The following is a 17,576-nucleotide window of genomic DNA, read 5'->3' as shown; positions in this document are numbered from 1 at the left end:
GTCCTTATTCAGGAGAATTTGACTGAGCATGCATGCTTCTTGTCAGCAATGCCCTGCTTTACATTTATACAATTCCACAGCCGGGAGCTGCTTTTACCATCACCCACTGAGCTGTTCCACTGGGTGGCTTGCACAAGTAGCTGAGGAAAGGGAGAGCATTTCTCATTCAATTTGCCTACTCAGCTTTTCCAAATGATTCCAAGAGTGAGAACCAGTGACCTTCATATGCCGCGTCCCAGTCCTGCTCCTACAACCTCCAAGCCAGATGACCTAGTACCTAAAGAGAACATTCTTTGACTAGACAGCCAACTTTGGGGCTCTATGTTGCAAACGATGACCCTGTTGAAGAGTCCTCAAACAAACATGCTGAATATCTAATAGCCGGAGCAGTGCAGGAGCTGACCCTGACTGCTGAGCTGACCTCGCTGTGGAGGACAGCCGGGAGAAAGTAAAAAGAGAACTTCCAATCAGGGTTCAAGTGAAAAAGTCTCGTGGTCTTGAGGATGGCGAAATGCAGACTAGTAAGCGAGTCCCCACAACATGGCATCTGTGAATTTTTGAAAAATCACAAGCTGTCCACACACCGAAGTGGCTGCTAAATAGCAAAATGTACCCAACACTTTCCGTGTGCAACCAAACAGCTGGATCACAAGAACAAAAAAGGCCTTCAAATTATGATTAGCTGTCAACATGATTTCCAGAACAGACTTTCTGAACAGCAGCTGATACAAGTTTACCTGCCTCTGTCTGCTGTTAACGTCCTTCTTCCTACTTGTATGAACTTTGTGTGTGTGTGTGTGTGATGTAATCAGTTGAAATAGGGTTATAATATTTACGTTTCCTCCTCTTCCTCAGTGGATGAAGGACATGTGGCGCTCTGATTCCTGCTATGCAAACTATGGCGTTGATGGATCCACCTGCTCCTTCTTCATCTACCTGAGTGAGGTGAGTCCTGCCTGCATACGGTGTTTTGAATGTAATGCGAATTTTAACCTAAAAACTACAGTTCCTCTTCAAAGTAAAAGCATGGCTGAATGGTTTAGTTCTCCTTGCATGTTAGACATTTCTCATCAGATTGCCAGTGGTGTGGATCAGTCTCAATGTCATTTGGTATTTTTCACATGGTGCACAGCAGCTGCCAATTAAATGTCAGGAGCATTTTACATTTTACATTTTATGGTTTAGTCATATGGCCAATGCTTTCATCCAGAGCGACTTACAGTGAGGGCAACAGTGAAATAAGCTTCATTTCCTCCATCAGTAACATTGCAGCACGAGTAATACATGATAAGAAATGCAAAGTTCAGAGCCACAGTGCCCTGAAAACATCCCTGTGACACTCAAATGATCGTGTCAGGGTGAAGTGCTAAAAATAAGAGCTAAGCGAGGTAGGGGAGGATTTTATTTTTAATGAGAGCAAATTAGAGCGAGTTGAGGAGGAAGCTATGTGAGAGAGGGTATGTGATTCAGTGGGGAGAGACAAGGGGATGATGTGACTTACTTCTTGAAGAGATGAGTTTTCAGCCTACAAGGGAAGACGCCGAGTGACTCTGCGGCCCCACCTCAGTCTCAACATGTCCTTGGCAAACGGCAAACAGCAGCTGGACCAGCGTGAAAGAAATCTCATTCATTACTGACAAGCACTAACATAGGGAATCCTGTATTGATTCAAAGGACATTTCAGCATTTTTAGTTTTGTATGATTATTTGTCGGAGGTGTCTGCAGGTCCTCAAGAAGCCTTAAAATGTCTTAAGTATGTACTTAAGACATTTTAATGTCTTACGTTTATTTCTAGTGGTGACGTTCATTCTATATTTAATTTTAATACTAATATTAAAAGTCTTTGATTTCACTTGATAGAGGTTGCTGTTGTAATTTAGGGTAAAATTACCAAAGCAAAATTCATTCTGTTATCACTTTGCCCACCACAATCTGCATACAGCCAGTGCTCAAGACATTGCTGTGGTTTTCAAGACTGGCATTCACATTGAGTTAAGTGGGGGGGTTTTTCTCCAAGATAATGAAAACAGCTCCGATATGCCCCATCCCATAAGACGCCAGTGAATTATCATTTCAAAAATTCTTAGTAGATCACGGTCATGATCATTATTGTTATTACATATGATTTTGATTCTGTTCCTCTCTCTCATGAAAAAAAAAAAAAAACTATCAATAGTAAATCTGGCACATAGTCATGTGAAAATCTTAAATCAAGTGTCAAAATGACTTGTAAGAATTTACCTGGGCAGTTTTGTTGTTCCATGTCCACGTCTTTCTACTTATTTCTGGAATGGTCACATAGCCAGCCATGAATATTGTATATGGGCTGAAAGCATTGCAGTGGACTGAGAGGGAACAGTGAGAGCCCAGCCCGCTCTGTCTGTATTTAGAAATAGACCTGAGATCGACAGCAAAGTCCATTAGGGCAAAGAGGAGAAGAGAAAACTTCCATCTCTGTCACTCTCGTTCTCTCTGGGTGTCTCTCTCTCTCTCTCTCTCTCTCACTCTGTCAATTAAATTCAAGTCAAATCCGTGCTTTATTAGCATTAGACAGTGATACATTGCCAGAGAAGAGGGAAACAAAATGATTTACATTCACTGTTGTTGAACAGTAACAGCTCACAACAGTGATGTGTCGAGTCTGTATCTCTTGCAGTCTCGCCCTCCCTCTCTCTATAATGTGACAGTCCTCAGCCTCCACTCAAGAGTCATGTGATCCTGTGGTCGCCATGGCAATATGCATGTATTTCCATTTAGAAACGATGCCCGTGCGATTGGTCTCTCAAGCCGCTGTGGCTCATCTGTTAAGAACACATGCACACTCACACACACACTCAAGAACTAAATAATAAAATAAACACACACCCCAGTGCCATGTATAATTCATTCTTGTCCACCGTAGCATTAACCTTGCACAGAGGCAAACCAGATAGGGCAACATATTGTGATGGATGGATGTCTGCTGTTAAAGGTCAGGGCTCAAGCAGCCTTTGTGTGTGTGTGTGTGTGTGTGTGTGTGTGTGAGAGAGGGAGAGGGAGAGAGAGAGGGATTGAGAGAGGGAGAGAGAGAGCAAGCATGCCTCCTTTGCCCCCCCTCCCCCCCGTAAGAGCAGTCTTTGGCCTGTCACTGCTCAGATAGACAGTGTGACACACACACACACACACACACTCCATCTTTCGGAACCATTTGCATGATCAAATGCTATTCACCTCTATCTGTTTACACTGGAGGAAGGAAATGGCAAGAATGAGAAAGAAGGAGGAAAACCCCTGTAGATGTAATAACAGTAATAGCAAGCTCTCTCTCTCTCTCACACACACACACAGACACACACACACACATACTCCTGAGCTGCGGTGACAGCAAAGGCAGTCTGTTTGGCATTCATTTTTGACAATGAACCATTTACTCACCTAACAACAGTCTGTGTGTGTGTGTGTGGGGGGGGTGGGATGGGGGTATCTGTATCCCAGCTTTTGTTTTGTCACGCGGGTAATCACAACATCCACCTATGACATTTGCCTCTGGGGGTTTGTTGCACTAACAAGGCTCGACTTTGAACCATAGCTGTGAAAAAATGCCTGGACCTTCAAATGTGTTTGTTGCGTTCATAACAAGATCCCACCTAGTTATGCAGCAGAGCATATTTGTAGGATTGTGGTTTAGAGTTTGGTGAAACGCACTGACCGTTTCCAGGCCATTAAATAATTTACTTTTGGTTTGTTGCACAGGTAGAGAACTGGTGTCCCCGCCTGCCCTGGAGGACAAAGACTCTGACTGAAGACACAGACAGGAGAGGACAGGTGAGAGACACCGCAAACAACTAACCTACTGCTGTTTACTTGAAGCCAAAACACAATGGACACTTGAGCTGCTCTTCAGCTGCTCTCGGAGACAAGCCTCTCATCACTTAAAATCAAAAGAAATGCCTCATAGTAAGCCAGCTAAAGTGTGTGTGTGTGATACTCTTCCACTGTATTTGCAGACGGAAAGTGGCCTTGGCAGCATTTTGTGCTGAAAAAGAGGGGTTGTTTTGATAGCGATTAACCACAGTGGCTGCCTTCTTGATCAGACTGTACTTATATCCAGCTTAACACTAAGCAGAAACAGCGCCATACTGACTCTTAATGATCTGAGTAACAACTGATACCAGCTCTGTTACTGGAACTTTCACTAAAAGCATCCTTGTGACTAGAATCAATAGGGTTTATGGGAATTGTGGTTGTAATTTTGAGGAACAGCAGCACTAATGATACCACTGGTATGAGACAGAGACAGAGGCTACCAATTATCTCCACTATTTGTTTATAGTCATTTGTTTATAGGCATTAGACAAAGGTAGCACAATTAAATTGAGAATATTGCATGCATTGTTGATATGTTGATGTTTAAAGGATCATCCCAGTGTTTTTGCATGTTTATTAGTGTAAAACTTCTTCACACCAGTGTTTATCAAACATGCAGTACATACTTATACTTAATTTTGTTTGTTTTCAAATTATGTAAAAAATCTGCCAGTGGGATGAGATAATCTTTCATATTTCTTGCGCTAATTAACCAGAAATATCATATAATAATTTCCAGAAATATCTTGAATCAGGTGTCATTTTCTTGAACTTAGTGTGCTGATCTGCTTTCTTGTGCCTTGTTTCAAGATGTTTATATTATACAAGATTTTAAGACACACAGTAAGATGGTCATTTTTTGCAGTGTTGTCAAACACACATGATGCATTCCTCCTCTGGATCAATTGGTAACAAATGTGTCACTATGTTTTGACTTGTAATTCCTCCTGGATGGTGAAAATATACTTTGTAAAGTGTGAGATGCATCATTGGTCTGAATTTTCAGCAAAAGTTTGATCCCTGGTGTCTGAGATATAGCTTGTAAAGAACTAAAATGAACAAATGAGCAGAGAGTGATCTATAGTAGCCCCGACCCCAGAGGAGTGTGAACACGCCTTCAGACAGCATAAACGAGTTGCGCCCTTCTCTTAGACCAAAGCCAGAGTGACGGGACCTTGGGACAAATCTGGAATAATGATCTTTTATCCCTGCCAACGGCTGCTCACTCAAATCCCACTTACAGCCCTTCTCTGGGCCCGCGGGCTTGTGCACAGTCCACAGTATCAGCGCTTCAAAGCACACTTTCTCCCCTCTGCTGCGGGTGAATCAATATTAAGCACTCTTCATCCCCTCTCTGGATGCATCAACAGCACCGAGCCCTCCACGCTGCTCAGATGCCATTTGACGGGCTTTCGAGATTTTAATTCAGGCCTAGATTTTAATAGGTTCCGTCCGTGGAAGTGATTTCCTGTCGCAATGAGGGATGCTAATGCTCTGCTACAGCCTTGTTTCAGCCACCTTAGTGGCTGGTAATGGCACTGTGGTTTCTCCTTTACTCTCTCTGTCTTTCCGTCTGGCTCTTTTATGTTTCTCTCACTGGCTCTCTTTTTTCCCCACTACTTTCTTCTTTTGTCAGGGTATGTGTGGGCCTTTAAAAAGTCAGAAAAAGTCGCATTTTCTCAGTTTAAGACCTTAAAAGTATTAAATAGTCTCACACACACTAAGTTGAGGCTTCATTTTTTTCAGGGAAGCTTTATTTTGATGCAACTACACAATTAAATTGTGATATTTATCATTATTTTCACCGTGTGGTATTTAGCTGGAGTGGAGTTGGAAAGTAGACAGCAGAAATGAGATAACTGGCATGTGCCATTGTGTTTTTTTTGCCAAAACATTTGCATGGTGCCAGCAGCAGTGTTGCCTGATGTTGCATCACATTACTTGGATTTCTAGTTGGCTTAAGAAACATGCAGTAAGTTGGACATCAATTTCCTCGCATCATTTTTCTTACACTACTCATTTATAGTTTTAGGAAATTCATTAGCTATGCTCTGTCAGAAATATTCCCTTAAATCCAGTTCCAGATAGCATTAAAACTTCTAAAATTTGTCTATTTCAAAATAGCCCTTCTCTTCTCTTCTCTTCTCTTCTCTTCTCTTCTCTTCTCTTCTCTTCTCTTCTCTCCTCTTCTCTCCTCTTCTCTCCTCTCCTCTCCTCTCCTCTCCAGCTACATAAAGCCTTCTTATACTCAGCTATTAAAGGTCTGAGTGATGTGTTCACTCCTCCCACACTATACAACAACAGCCCACATTTGCTCCTAGCTCGTAACACAGAACACTTGGCACACAGAAGGCTCCAGTGTTTGTTGTGGTTGTGGCCATAAATGCAATGCCTCCCTGAATTCACTGATAGATCCTTACAGTTTTCACTAAAGATTTAAACTAAGGTTTCCCTGCTATCTTCTTCACAGGAGAGATGTTAGACATAAGTTGTATATACAAAAGTAAATTTTCTTGTACTGACAGAATCACTTGAATTTCAAGGTTGAATAAACATACAGAAATTCCTCAGATAAATCAATGCAGAGACATTTAGTTTAACAGTACATAATAACACATGGTTTAATTACATTCAACATTCATCCATCCACCCATCCATCTGTCCATATACATCTTTTCCTATTCAATCCATCTGCCTATCTAAGAAGCTAACATTTAAGAATGAGGCAGTTGTGAAAAAAGGAAAGTTTTTCTGCAGCTTGATTTGTCGAACAGGGACTCTTTGCGGCAGCAGCAAATCCCTTGTAGGAGCTTTTCCCTCCAAGAAAACAGCCCTTTGGCAATTTGGAAATTGCAGTAGTCAATATTGCAATTTTAGATTAGATTTAATGAAACTTTAATGATCCCCATAGGGAAATTGGCTTGTGGCAGCAGCAAAGAGAAGACTATAGATACAAATAGAAACAAACACAATGCATTGAAGGAAATACAACACGTAATTACAGCAAAAGAGCATAATGAGAAAAACAACAGAGGCTGTTATAGCATCTTTTAGGACAGTTTTACAGGTTAGATGCAGTGGTGTAGTTGCTCACTAGGTTTTCACATTATCAGGTGCACAAATGGAAGAAGGTACATGTGCAGAACTATGTGCACAAGTGTTCATATTATCACAAAATTACAGGTGGTGGTATCATAGTACAGGAATGTGTTTGAGACGATATTTTCAATAGTATAATTTTATAATGATATCACAAGAGTTTATTTTAAGATATTTAATGTGATATTTATATTTATCTCTAAGTATGTGTCATGTGATTTGAAAATTAGGTATCTACCATTAAAAAAAAAAAAAAGGTGACACCTATTCATTATTAGTTTCTTGTCTTTCTCTGTCTCCGTGCGTGCAGACAGAGATCCGGACCAGTTTTGAGGAGCTTTACCGGGTCATGTCCAGGCGGGAAGAGTTCCGCTGGATGATGCTGAGGATCAAGCGCATGGCCGAGCCGTGGGTCAGCGCCATCCGCTCGCTGGCCGCCAAGCAGAACCTGGCCAAGCGTCAGAGGAAGAAGGTAAAGGATTTTTGCTATAAATATAAAACATGCAGCATCAACATTTGATTTATCCCAAGCACCATACAGAACAGTGAGCGTGAATATGGTATTATTTTTCCCAGGAAAGAGCTAACAGAGCAAGTGTGTTTAGAGCAGCAAATGGGAAAGCTTTAATTAAGTGGTTCGAAGTTGATTGTGTTATTTCAGTCAGCAATAGAGTAGTAAAACAGAAGTGTATTTGTATGAAAATGTGACAGATAATTACAGCCGACACACCCCAACAGAGAGGCACACAAGTAGATAAGTGCACCTAGATACAAAGTGTTTCATTTCAAAATGAGATCCTCCATTTAGAGCAATGTGACTCCTACTCTGACAAAATGATTGCTGGCACAGGGCTAAAACTCACTATTGAATATTAATGAAGTTAGTATCTATCATTTTTCTATTTCTATTCATTTGAGAAGTCCCATGCATCCTGGAAAACCTGGAAATGTATAGATTGGTATCCCAATCATTGAAAACACCTGGGAAATTATCCACAAACAACAGTCTCACAGTGTAGTATTTTAATCGTGAGCCACAAACACTCAGTAATATTTCTTTCTCAAAATGGATATGTAGTGTTTTGAAATAAGATCCAGCATATATACCCACACACATGGGCACACTGCAGTAATTTTACCTTGCATTACTGCATTGAGACTTCATTTTAACAGATTTCACTCTCATAAAATGGCTTGAATAAATAGTTTGGGGAGAATATTTAACTCATGATAATTCAGTTTAACTGTTTCTAGAACATACAGGAAAAGCGCAGTGTTTTATAAATACACTCACCACCCAAGCACAATGTCATGTATGGGTTAGGATGTAGCACGCGTCAGCCACACCTCTCAGGTACACTCACACTCGCTGCTATTGCATGGCGTGAGGAAAGAGAGACAAGGATATTCCATTGTGTCCCAAGCTGGCAGCGGCTCCCTGCGCTGAATAATTCACATCACATTCCCATGACACCTTGGCACTGATGCAAAGCAGCATCCCCTTGAGCAAGGCAGAGAATAGAAAAGGAGAGGAAGAAGCCTCCTTGCCTCTTTGTCTGTCCATCTATCTGTTCTTTCCATTTTCTGTAGCCTAGCTATCCTACCAATCTTGTCTCTTTGTCTGCTCTACCCAGTTTCTACTTAAATGAAGAGCCTTTTTTCCTGTAGCAGCACAAACTCCAGACAGGATAGGCTAAAGCTAGCTCTTTATTCCAGCCGCTAATCTCCTCTGGATATTAATCCACACACATTAATCCATGAACAATGCGACTGAGGTTGGCTGTCGACAATGAAAAACGTGTCGGTCACCTCAGTCAGGGCCCAGTATTACTACCTTCTCCTGCTGTGGAACACTGTGTTCCCACACAAACAGCAACCCATTCTGTGTATGTGTGTGTATGTGTGTGTGTGCGCACTCGCACGTGCGCTGTTGATAATGTAAGTTTGGTTACGTGCCTTTTTCTCAGCGTGAGTGCCGTGCACCTGACAGTGTTCCGAAAGCGACGTGAAACTGCCGTTGTGGCACCCTGCCGGGATGTTTTCGTAAGAATAAGCGCGCTCCCAGTCGGAGTCTTTTCAAAAGGGGAAACAATGCCGTGACGCACAGTCAGAAACTGCCGTGCCCTTTTCATTCGCTATTCAGTCCACTTTAACCCTTTTCCTTCCTTTTATCTGTCCAAGAGCGGCTTGTAGATCTCACAGCGATGTCCTGCCTTATACATTTACACACGTTCATATAAGCCCACTTCTCTTTCAAATTTAATGCTTCCTCTCAGCTCCTTGTCTCTCCTTTCAATACTCCCTTTTGTGCTCCCAATCTCCCATCTATACTGAGTGCTCTGTAGAAGTGCTCATCTTAACAAGTTATTTATTGAAGATTAGATTCTTTACCAGCACCATTTTATTATTGATTGATCTAAATGCTACAGGGTTGAGGGTGTTTGTATCCCATTAGTATATAAATGGTCACTTTTCCCTCAGTGTTTCCTTGAACTAAGCCAACAACACCTCAAGAAGGGTCAATAGTAAATTCTGGCTTCCCCAACAATAAGATTTTATGATATTGCAACATGCCATGGTTCATTAGAGGGTTTTTATTTCAACATGGAGCCTCTGGAGTCTCTAATTCAGTATTTATTCCTCATCTTCTTTCCTTCATCTGTCAGATCCTGGTACACCTGGGCCTTTTGACCAAGGAGTCGGGCTTCAAGATAGCGGAAAACGCCTTCAGCGGTGGCCCACTGGGTGAGCTGGTCCAGTGGAGCGACCTCATCACTACGCTCTACCTGCTGGGGCACGACGTCCGCATCTCAGCCTCCCTGGCGGAGCTCAAAGAGTCAGTATTGGACCCGTCATCTATCATGTTATGTTGCTGATAGATTGCTAGGGAAGCCATTTAAAGCCTGACAGCCGTGACCTCATCAACCATTTTCATCAAGCGAAACAGCCTCTCATACACTTTAAACCCATTCTGACCAGGACTGGGGCTGTTGGAGATAACCATAGTCACTTCAATAATGCAGCCTACTCAGTAGTGCTAATACATTCGAACAGTGTGATTAGGTTGGTGGAGGAGAGCTTTAAAGGCCCTTAAAGGGAGTGTTCAGCCCACTCAAAGTTGACATTGTTCATAAAATGTATATCTGGTTTGATTCTTCACCAGCCTGACCTCGCCATAACCTCAGAAACAGCAAATACATTAAAACTGCGACTGGTTTCTGTAGCATTACAGCTTTGCAAAACCCAGACACAAGTGAAAGCCCATATAAAATGATTGCTAAATGTGCATCCTAATATGCTGGAGAACCATTGCAGCCTGAGGTCAGTGATGTGATGGCAAACTCAGAAATAGAAGTGTTTTTATATTGTTATTTTCAGAAGGGAGAGTTGCAGACTAATATATTGTAACTCCCTTTGCTGCCTCAGTGCTGTGTAAAACCCAAATGCAACTCTAAGTGCGTATAAAATGACAGTTGAGTGTATAACCCAATGTATTGTAACACCTTAATAGCCTTAGGCTGGTGCTGAACAGGGCCTCAGGTGATAGTCTCCTCTGTTTGCCACTAAAAATAAGCCTCTTATCTGCTTTGTTTAGGCAAATCAACACACAAGCCATCACATTTACTTAAGGTTATTTGACTTAGAGTAAACAATTTTTTCCCTTGTCTTTGGTCTAATATTTGTTTTGGTGTTTTCCTGGTAGAGACAGCCCACTGATCAACAAAACTACATTTCTAATGCTTTTGTATTGTCCAGCTGCCGGGCTGACTCTTGCTCTGTCCTTTGTAATAAATGTATTTTCGTGAAAATGGCTGTTTGATGGGGAGACTGTATGGTGTTCAGCGCTCTGCTTTTACTTTTTGGGCTTGCAGAGAGAACACAGTAATCTGGTTTTGTGTTTTTGCGCGTGCAGTCCTTGCTGTCAAATGCCTTTTGTGTTTCCAGAGGTCAGGGCTATAGTTTCACTTCAATATCAACGAAAAATTAAACCGACAAATAATATTAAAGGATATTTAGTTCTCTGCTTTATATTTTGGGCAGCAGGAGATACGCTGAAATCATTTTCTCAAGGATATAGCAGTATTACTTAAACTACTATTGAAGTATAATATCAGTAACAGTTCCTCCTCTTGAGTCACATTCTCATACTCTTTCCACCTGTAAACAGTATCCAGTGCCAAGAAACTGAATTGCACAAATCCTCAAAGGTCTGTTGATGGAAATACCAACCTTTGTCTTCACAAAAACAAAAAAGAGAAAGAAAAAAAAAGTAGTGCTTTTGAGTTAATTTATTTCTCAGATTAAGTGTAAGATGTGTTCTTTGGTAATCTAAAAGTCAGTCATTTTCATGACCACTGCAGGAAAAAGAATTATTCCTCCCAAACACTCTCCCAACTCTCAGAGGGGGAGATGGGCAACACATTACAGTTACCAAGGTGATGTTTCTCACTCTTACACTGACAACAAGAGCTGTGTCAAAGCAGCATCCAGCTGTAGCAGTTACTATTTTATGCTTGGTTTTGGCTGTTGCCTTTTCTGAAGACGATCAGAGCATGCTGAATTAATTTCCTCTGAAACAATGCAGCCAAATAATCAAAAGTGGCATCCCTTTGTAAGAATAAAAAAATAAATGCTTTATGCCACCTCTGGATAGTATTTGTTGAGTAAAATCTGATTTGAATGCCAAATGTTTCCCCACAGGATCATGCGCAAGGTTATGGGGAACAAGTCGAGTTGTCCCACTCAGGGTGACAAGGTGGTGGAGCTCATCTACATCGACATTGTGGGCCTAACCCAGTTCAAGAAGACGCTGGGCCCTTCCTGGGTCCACTACCAGTGAGTATATTTATCTTTCTACCTTTCAGCAATGACAGAATAAGCCTCAAATCCTAGTCAACAGTATTCTGTACTGAGAATTGCTCCCACCATCCACAGCAAAGCAAGACCTGAGTGTTGAATATTTGGGGTAATAAAACAAACAAATATTTGCACATCTTAATTAATCTTACATGGGAAGCAGCATCAATCTTTTTGATGCTGCCTGGCGATTTCAGTCAAGCACTCCCCAACCACTGAACGGTAAGAAACATTTCTAGCTCGGAGACTCTGCTGAGACTATGATTTGATTTAGAAAGAAAGTGGTTCGCTGCTACACACTTTTAGACCCTGTGGATTCAACTGGATGCGCGTTTGGTGGCAGCTGATTTTGTTTTTTATTTATTTTTTATTTAACTTTATTTACCCAGGGAGGTTTTGCTGAGCACACACTTGTCTTTTCTGCAACACCCTACTGCACATTCATACAATTTTCTACTACTAGCACTGATGCAGCTGGAGAGGATTAATGGCCTTGCTCAAAAGCACCGCGATAGTAATTCTTGAAGATGAGCAAGTTGTTACTCTGTCATTGTCCCCATTAAAGGAAACTTCAACCCTCACGGCTTTGCAGGCTTAGATTGTTGTAGTTATATATGCTGATTACAGTTGTCATCCAAGTTGTCATGTGTTTTATGGTTGAAATGTCCTTTGAGATCATCGTATCAGCTGATCTGAAAATTTGAATTCAGCTGTTTGAACAATCCAGTGTGTCTAACCTTGAGCATCTGCTGCTAGCCATGGTTTCTGACCGCTTCTGTCACATGGGCAGATTGCGTCAGGTTGAGACCTTCTGTTCTTTGGCGGTTTGTCGACAGCCCTGGCCACTCGCTGGACAATGAGTCTATTTTCTGCCCCACACATCAGCACCATTTCCCAAAAGGCTGAAGTAGCCTCTGTTGTCTGTGTTGTTTTGACCCGCCGAGTCTATCCTCCGTGTGATTGCTCCGCTGAGAGCTGTGGACGAGGCCCTTCCTGGTCTTTCCTGTAAAGGCTCCCATCAGCTCCGACTGGCAGGAAAAGAAATAGAACAATGAGTCTAGGGCGCTAATGGCACACCCGGTTCCTCTTGGTTGTCACCAGGTTTTGTTTGCCTGTGTGTTAACACTTTAAACTACGTCCGGTCCCTTTGTGCCCTGAGGAAATGGACTCTACTTTAGTCTTAATGTAAGCTCCAGATGCTGTTTTCTGCACTGCCTGATTTCTTCCACAATTACTAACCACTTATGTCAGAGCTCTTATGTCAATATGTGCTTTCAAGGTGCTTTTTGAGAGAGGCCTGTTGTCTACAGCTATTACAGTCATCTCTCTGTATAGGGTTATTCTCTCACTAAATCTAGCCTAGTCCATCTCTCATCATCCCTTCTTCCATCCGTGCAGCTCAGCTATTTCTTTTGCTTCCTCTTGTTAGAGTGAATTATATTTTCTTCCTTCATGGCTGGAGAATCCCACAATCCCTTTGTGAAACCATCCTAATCTTTAGTTGACTTAATTTGTCACACAGGAGGGCAGGAAGATGCCCTATGGACTGAAAATGCCTGAACTCATTTCAGCTATCTGCTTCCAAGTGTTTGCATATCAGACTCAAAATGTTTGCAGACAGTAAACTGTTTCACTTTTATTCATCTTTGTTTTTATTGGTTTGTTTTTGTGTTTGGGGAAAAGGCAACCAGACGTCTGTCGGGCCTGTGTGTGATTAATGCGTTTTGTTATTGCCCCGGTCTTCTGGCTATCTGTCTCACTGTATCACTGTGTTTCATGCTGCTCTGGAGGAATGGGAATACTGTGAGCTATTGTTTTCCGGGTACAAGACCGAGCCAGTGTTGGCTCATTGTTCTGTTTCATTTAATCCTTCAATCCAGTAACTTCATCGGCCAGAGACGGTGCACTTTCATCTGCATCAGCGAGACTCTAGAAATTGTGCCAGTGTTAACCAGCTCCACCATCCATTCCCCAATGATTATCGTGTATGCTTAGTGAAAACACGCCAGAATTAAAACCGCACAGTGAGGAGTTGGTCATCAGTTGCCTGTATCACAGGTTTGATCTCATGGTTTTGTCTCAGTCTCTTTGTCTTTTCTGGCATCCATTTCTGAGAAACACTTCCTTGTTTTTTATTTAGCACATTCTTTTTGCATAGTGCTCTCTTTATGTCACTGTCTCTAGCACTGTGTGTTTGAGTGTGTGTATGTATGATTCATGGTGTTTTGGCCTTATTTGTCCAAAATGTCCATTCTTCAGGCATTTGTAGTGTTTTGAAGGCAGCTCCTTTGTTGGGGATTTAGGGGGTAATAGCTTAATAAAATGGTAGATGAAACACTAATGAGATTATATCTCCTTATTGGATGATTCATAAAAACATAGATAATGAGCCAATGAACAGTTCTATAAGTCTTGAGGTGGTTGATAAATGAAGATAACAACACCATACACTTTTCATTCTGTGCTGTGGTAACAGAAATTGTTGATAAAACAATAAAACAACAAAAAAATAATAATTTCAATGGATTCTGGAGGCAAAGTAATCCAAAAGTTACCAAAAAGAATGAGATTATTTAATACATGATAATTTATCATTCCCAATCCCATGGCCACCTCATGTATTTTACAACCCCAGTTTTGACACTGAGCAAATTTTCAATGTCATGCTGATGATTAAGTGCTATCTCTGTGTGCTGTCCTTATCTATTTCCACAAGGCTTGAGCTGTTCCATCAAGCCTATCAGACTCAGAAATTCTCAGAAATTTCACAAACAATAGACACACGACGCCATCAACCCCATTTGATAAGATCACATCCCATCAACCATATGAGATCATTTTAGCCATTACTGATAAATGTGTAATTATCGAAACTGTCCATGATGCAGTAATAAGCACAAGAGTGAAACCTGTTATGACAATAGTAATTCTTACCCATTGCGTATTTGGGGTTGTGTCTAGTGGATAAAATTGCCTTGAAATGACATTATTCTTTGTTTGGTTGTGGCTCTTTGAGAAGTCCTCCGTTCGACTCCCAACATGAGTACAGCACTGCGAAGTGTCAGGTCTGAATGCATTCCTGTCGAGCTCCAGCCGTGTTCTCGCTTTAGCATTGCTGACATTCCACACTGTCACCCCTATTGACTCATTGTACAGCCCGAAATTCAACAAGCCTCACTGCAGCCATATTCACATCACACTACGGCTTCTACAGCACCTCCCCATCTGCTAAGGATATTTACCGGCGACAGATGACGGTTGTTTTTCTCCTGAGCGAGCGGAGATGGCATGTGGGCATGTTGTTGTTGTTGTTGTTGTTCCCCTTCCAGTCTAAAGTTTCCCCCATAGTGGATGTGTTTCCCAGCTCTCTCCTCTCTGTGGGCCTTTCACAGTTCACACAGCCATCTGCACAGCATCTGCATGGGCGGAGAGACAAGTAGAAAGAGAGGTAGAGAGAGAATATTCACACGCGTTTACACCTGGCTCCTTATCACAATGATTAATGCTCAGTGTTCTACCTTGACACCAGCTGGAATATAATCACAGAACTATACTTTACTTGAATGGAAGAACATGACTGTACTTGCCCCAAAGAAAATTCTGGCTAAACAAAACAGACAAATTAAGATTTGAAGTGATCAAGATGAGCAAGAACCATGGATGAATCTGGAGGCCGGGATAAAGATGTTAGAAAGGGAAAAGAGGGATTTTACAGCCAGAGACAGAGATTGAACACTTTATTGCCACTTCAATAGATTGAAATTAGCCTCAGTGCATCTTAGAGTAAGAATTAAGAAGTTGCAAGTTTATCTCTTTGTCTTTTCTTTGCCCTTTCCATTCTTCCGAGTTTCCACATATTATACTTCCCAATCAAACCATGCTAGTACATTCCATAATAACCATGTATAAGCATACAGAAGAGGGGGAGGGCATACCAGAGATCAGACTAGCATCTAGAAAAAGGGAAGTAAGTAACGGCGAGCAACTTAGTGAATGCAGAGTGGGGAGTTAAAGGTCATGAATGAGTCGGTCCTCAGCATGTACCATTCTCTCTCCTGGTCGTGCTCTAATTAATCCTGCGCCGTGACCTTTGAGTCAGCTCAGATGTTCATTCACAGTCCTACGCCTCCACAGGACAGGCTCTCGCTATCTCTCCGTCTGAAATAGAGGCTGTAGTTCAGGGCCTCACATTTCTATATGGATACATTTGAAAGTTGGACACTCAGAGACATTTTGTAATTTAGTCTAGAGTTCATTTTCAGACTTGGCTTGTCACATACAGTTAGCCAATGCAAAAAATATGCAATCGTTTGGGCAAACAAAACCCCACTTTGACACTGCACTTAAAGGACCACCCCAGTGATTTGGCATGTTTAGCCTAAAATCTACAAAATGCATAAACTTTTAACATTTCTGCTTATCTTTTCCTAAAGCAAGCAGTCATATTTTAAAACTCCCATATCATTTTTCCTTCCTTTTTATCCAGGCACTGGTTTCTTTTCATTCCACTACAATATGAAAATTAACTTTCAGAGGGTTTCTCTCCACCGGAAAATAGTCTACGGAGAAACTCTTGCTTTCCGCAGCTAATTATCAGTTCTGTAGTTTATGAATTTTGATGTCTTTGTAAGACACAGAAGCAGAACATCATAAGATAGTTGTTTAACCAAAACTTCACATTGGAAAATTGGGGGATTTTAATATTGTGAAATATTTAGTACCTCCGTATGTAATGCAAAATGTTTTTTTCCGAGGTAAAATGTGGCTAAATTGTTGGCTAAACATTAAAAAAAAAACTGGTGTGGGCCTTTAACACAGATCTAACAAGATTCTTGAGTCTTACAGAACTATTGCTCTTGGTCATGAGTTACAGTTGTGGTGTATATGGGGAGTAAATTACAAATTAAATTATTGTAGTGTGTAAAAATGGCTATTTAGTAGTTGAGTGCATATACACTGTCTTCAACAGTGATTGAACAGTCTGTCCTATTGGGAATGAAGTCAGTAATAACTTTGCACTGGGTCTGGTTGTGCATTGTTGACTTATGGTCAAGGTGGTATACAGGTTATACTGATTTTGCACTCAATCAAAAATGCATTTTCTTCTAAAACAGTGATGTTTACTTTATGCATCTCTTCAAACATGCATCTGCACAGTCATTAAAATGGTTTGTTTATGTGTGTGTACGTGCATCATAGGTGCATGTTGAGGGTGCTGGATTCGTTTGGGACGGAGCCAGAGTTCAACCACGCCCATTACGCCCAGTCCAAGGGCCACAAGACGCCCTGGGGGAAGTGGAACCTCAACCCCCAGCAGTTCAACACTATGTTCCGTAAGTGAGCAGGACACCAACACACCCCACACCTGCTTTCTCCTACCACCATGCCTGTCAGACATCAGTAAAGGACATGGAAGCTTTAGCCTTTACAAACAAGGTGTTTGGCTTTTAGACAAGATCAAGCAAATTTATTCAGTTCTAATAAAAATGTTCAGCTCATTTTGATTTTCAGTTTAGAATTTTTACTTTTTGTCGGTGGTGGAAAAAACTGCCAGTTGATTCTGAGTCAGTATGAGTACACTGGGAAAAATCCTCATCAGTCCACGAAACAAAGTTCTCATACAAGCATAAGAAGCTATATTATTACTTGTACAGTGTAGTCAAGTGCAGAGGGATAATTGAATCTCTGTTTCTTAAGTGTTGAGATTAGGGATTGTGTAACAGCTGAAAAATGGCATCAGCTCAAACCGCTCTCTAAGGAAGTGATAGTCGAG

General features: G+C 41.4%; 1 protein-coding gene across 1 annotated transcript in view; it reads left to right on the top strand.

Moving 5' to 3' along the window:
* The window catches only part of mgat5 (alpha-1,6-mannosylglycoprotein 6-beta-N-acetylglucosaminyltransferase), a 107,725-nt gene that overhangs the window by 49,776 nt on the left and 40,373 nt on the right, over window positions 1-17,576 (top strand). The window contains exons 5-10 of the mRNA XM_030069887.1: window positions 856-945; window positions 3,734-3,805; window positions 7,257-7,418; window positions 9,613-9,782; window positions 11,648-11,782; window positions 17,003-17,136. Coding sequence (XP_029925747.1) covers window positions 856-945; window positions 3,734-3,805; window positions 7,257-7,418; window positions 9,613-9,782; window positions 11,648-11,782; window positions 17,003-17,136 — 763 coding nt within the window. The remainder of the gene's footprint in view (window positions 1-855; window positions 946-3,733; window positions 3,806-7,256; window positions 7,419-9,612; window positions 9,783-11,647; window positions 11,783-17,002; window positions 17,137-17,576) is intronic.

This window comes from Myripristis murdjan, chromosome 2 (assembly GCF_902150065.1).
Source record: "Myripristis murdjan chromosome 2, fMyrMur1.1, whole genome shotgun sequence".
NCBI lineage: Eukaryota > Metazoa > Chordata > Actinopteri > Holocentriformes > Holocentridae > Myripristis > Myripristis murdjan.
The sequence above is the reverse complement of the archived record's forward strand: the minus strand, read 5'-3'. Positions and strand labels throughout refer to the sequence as shown.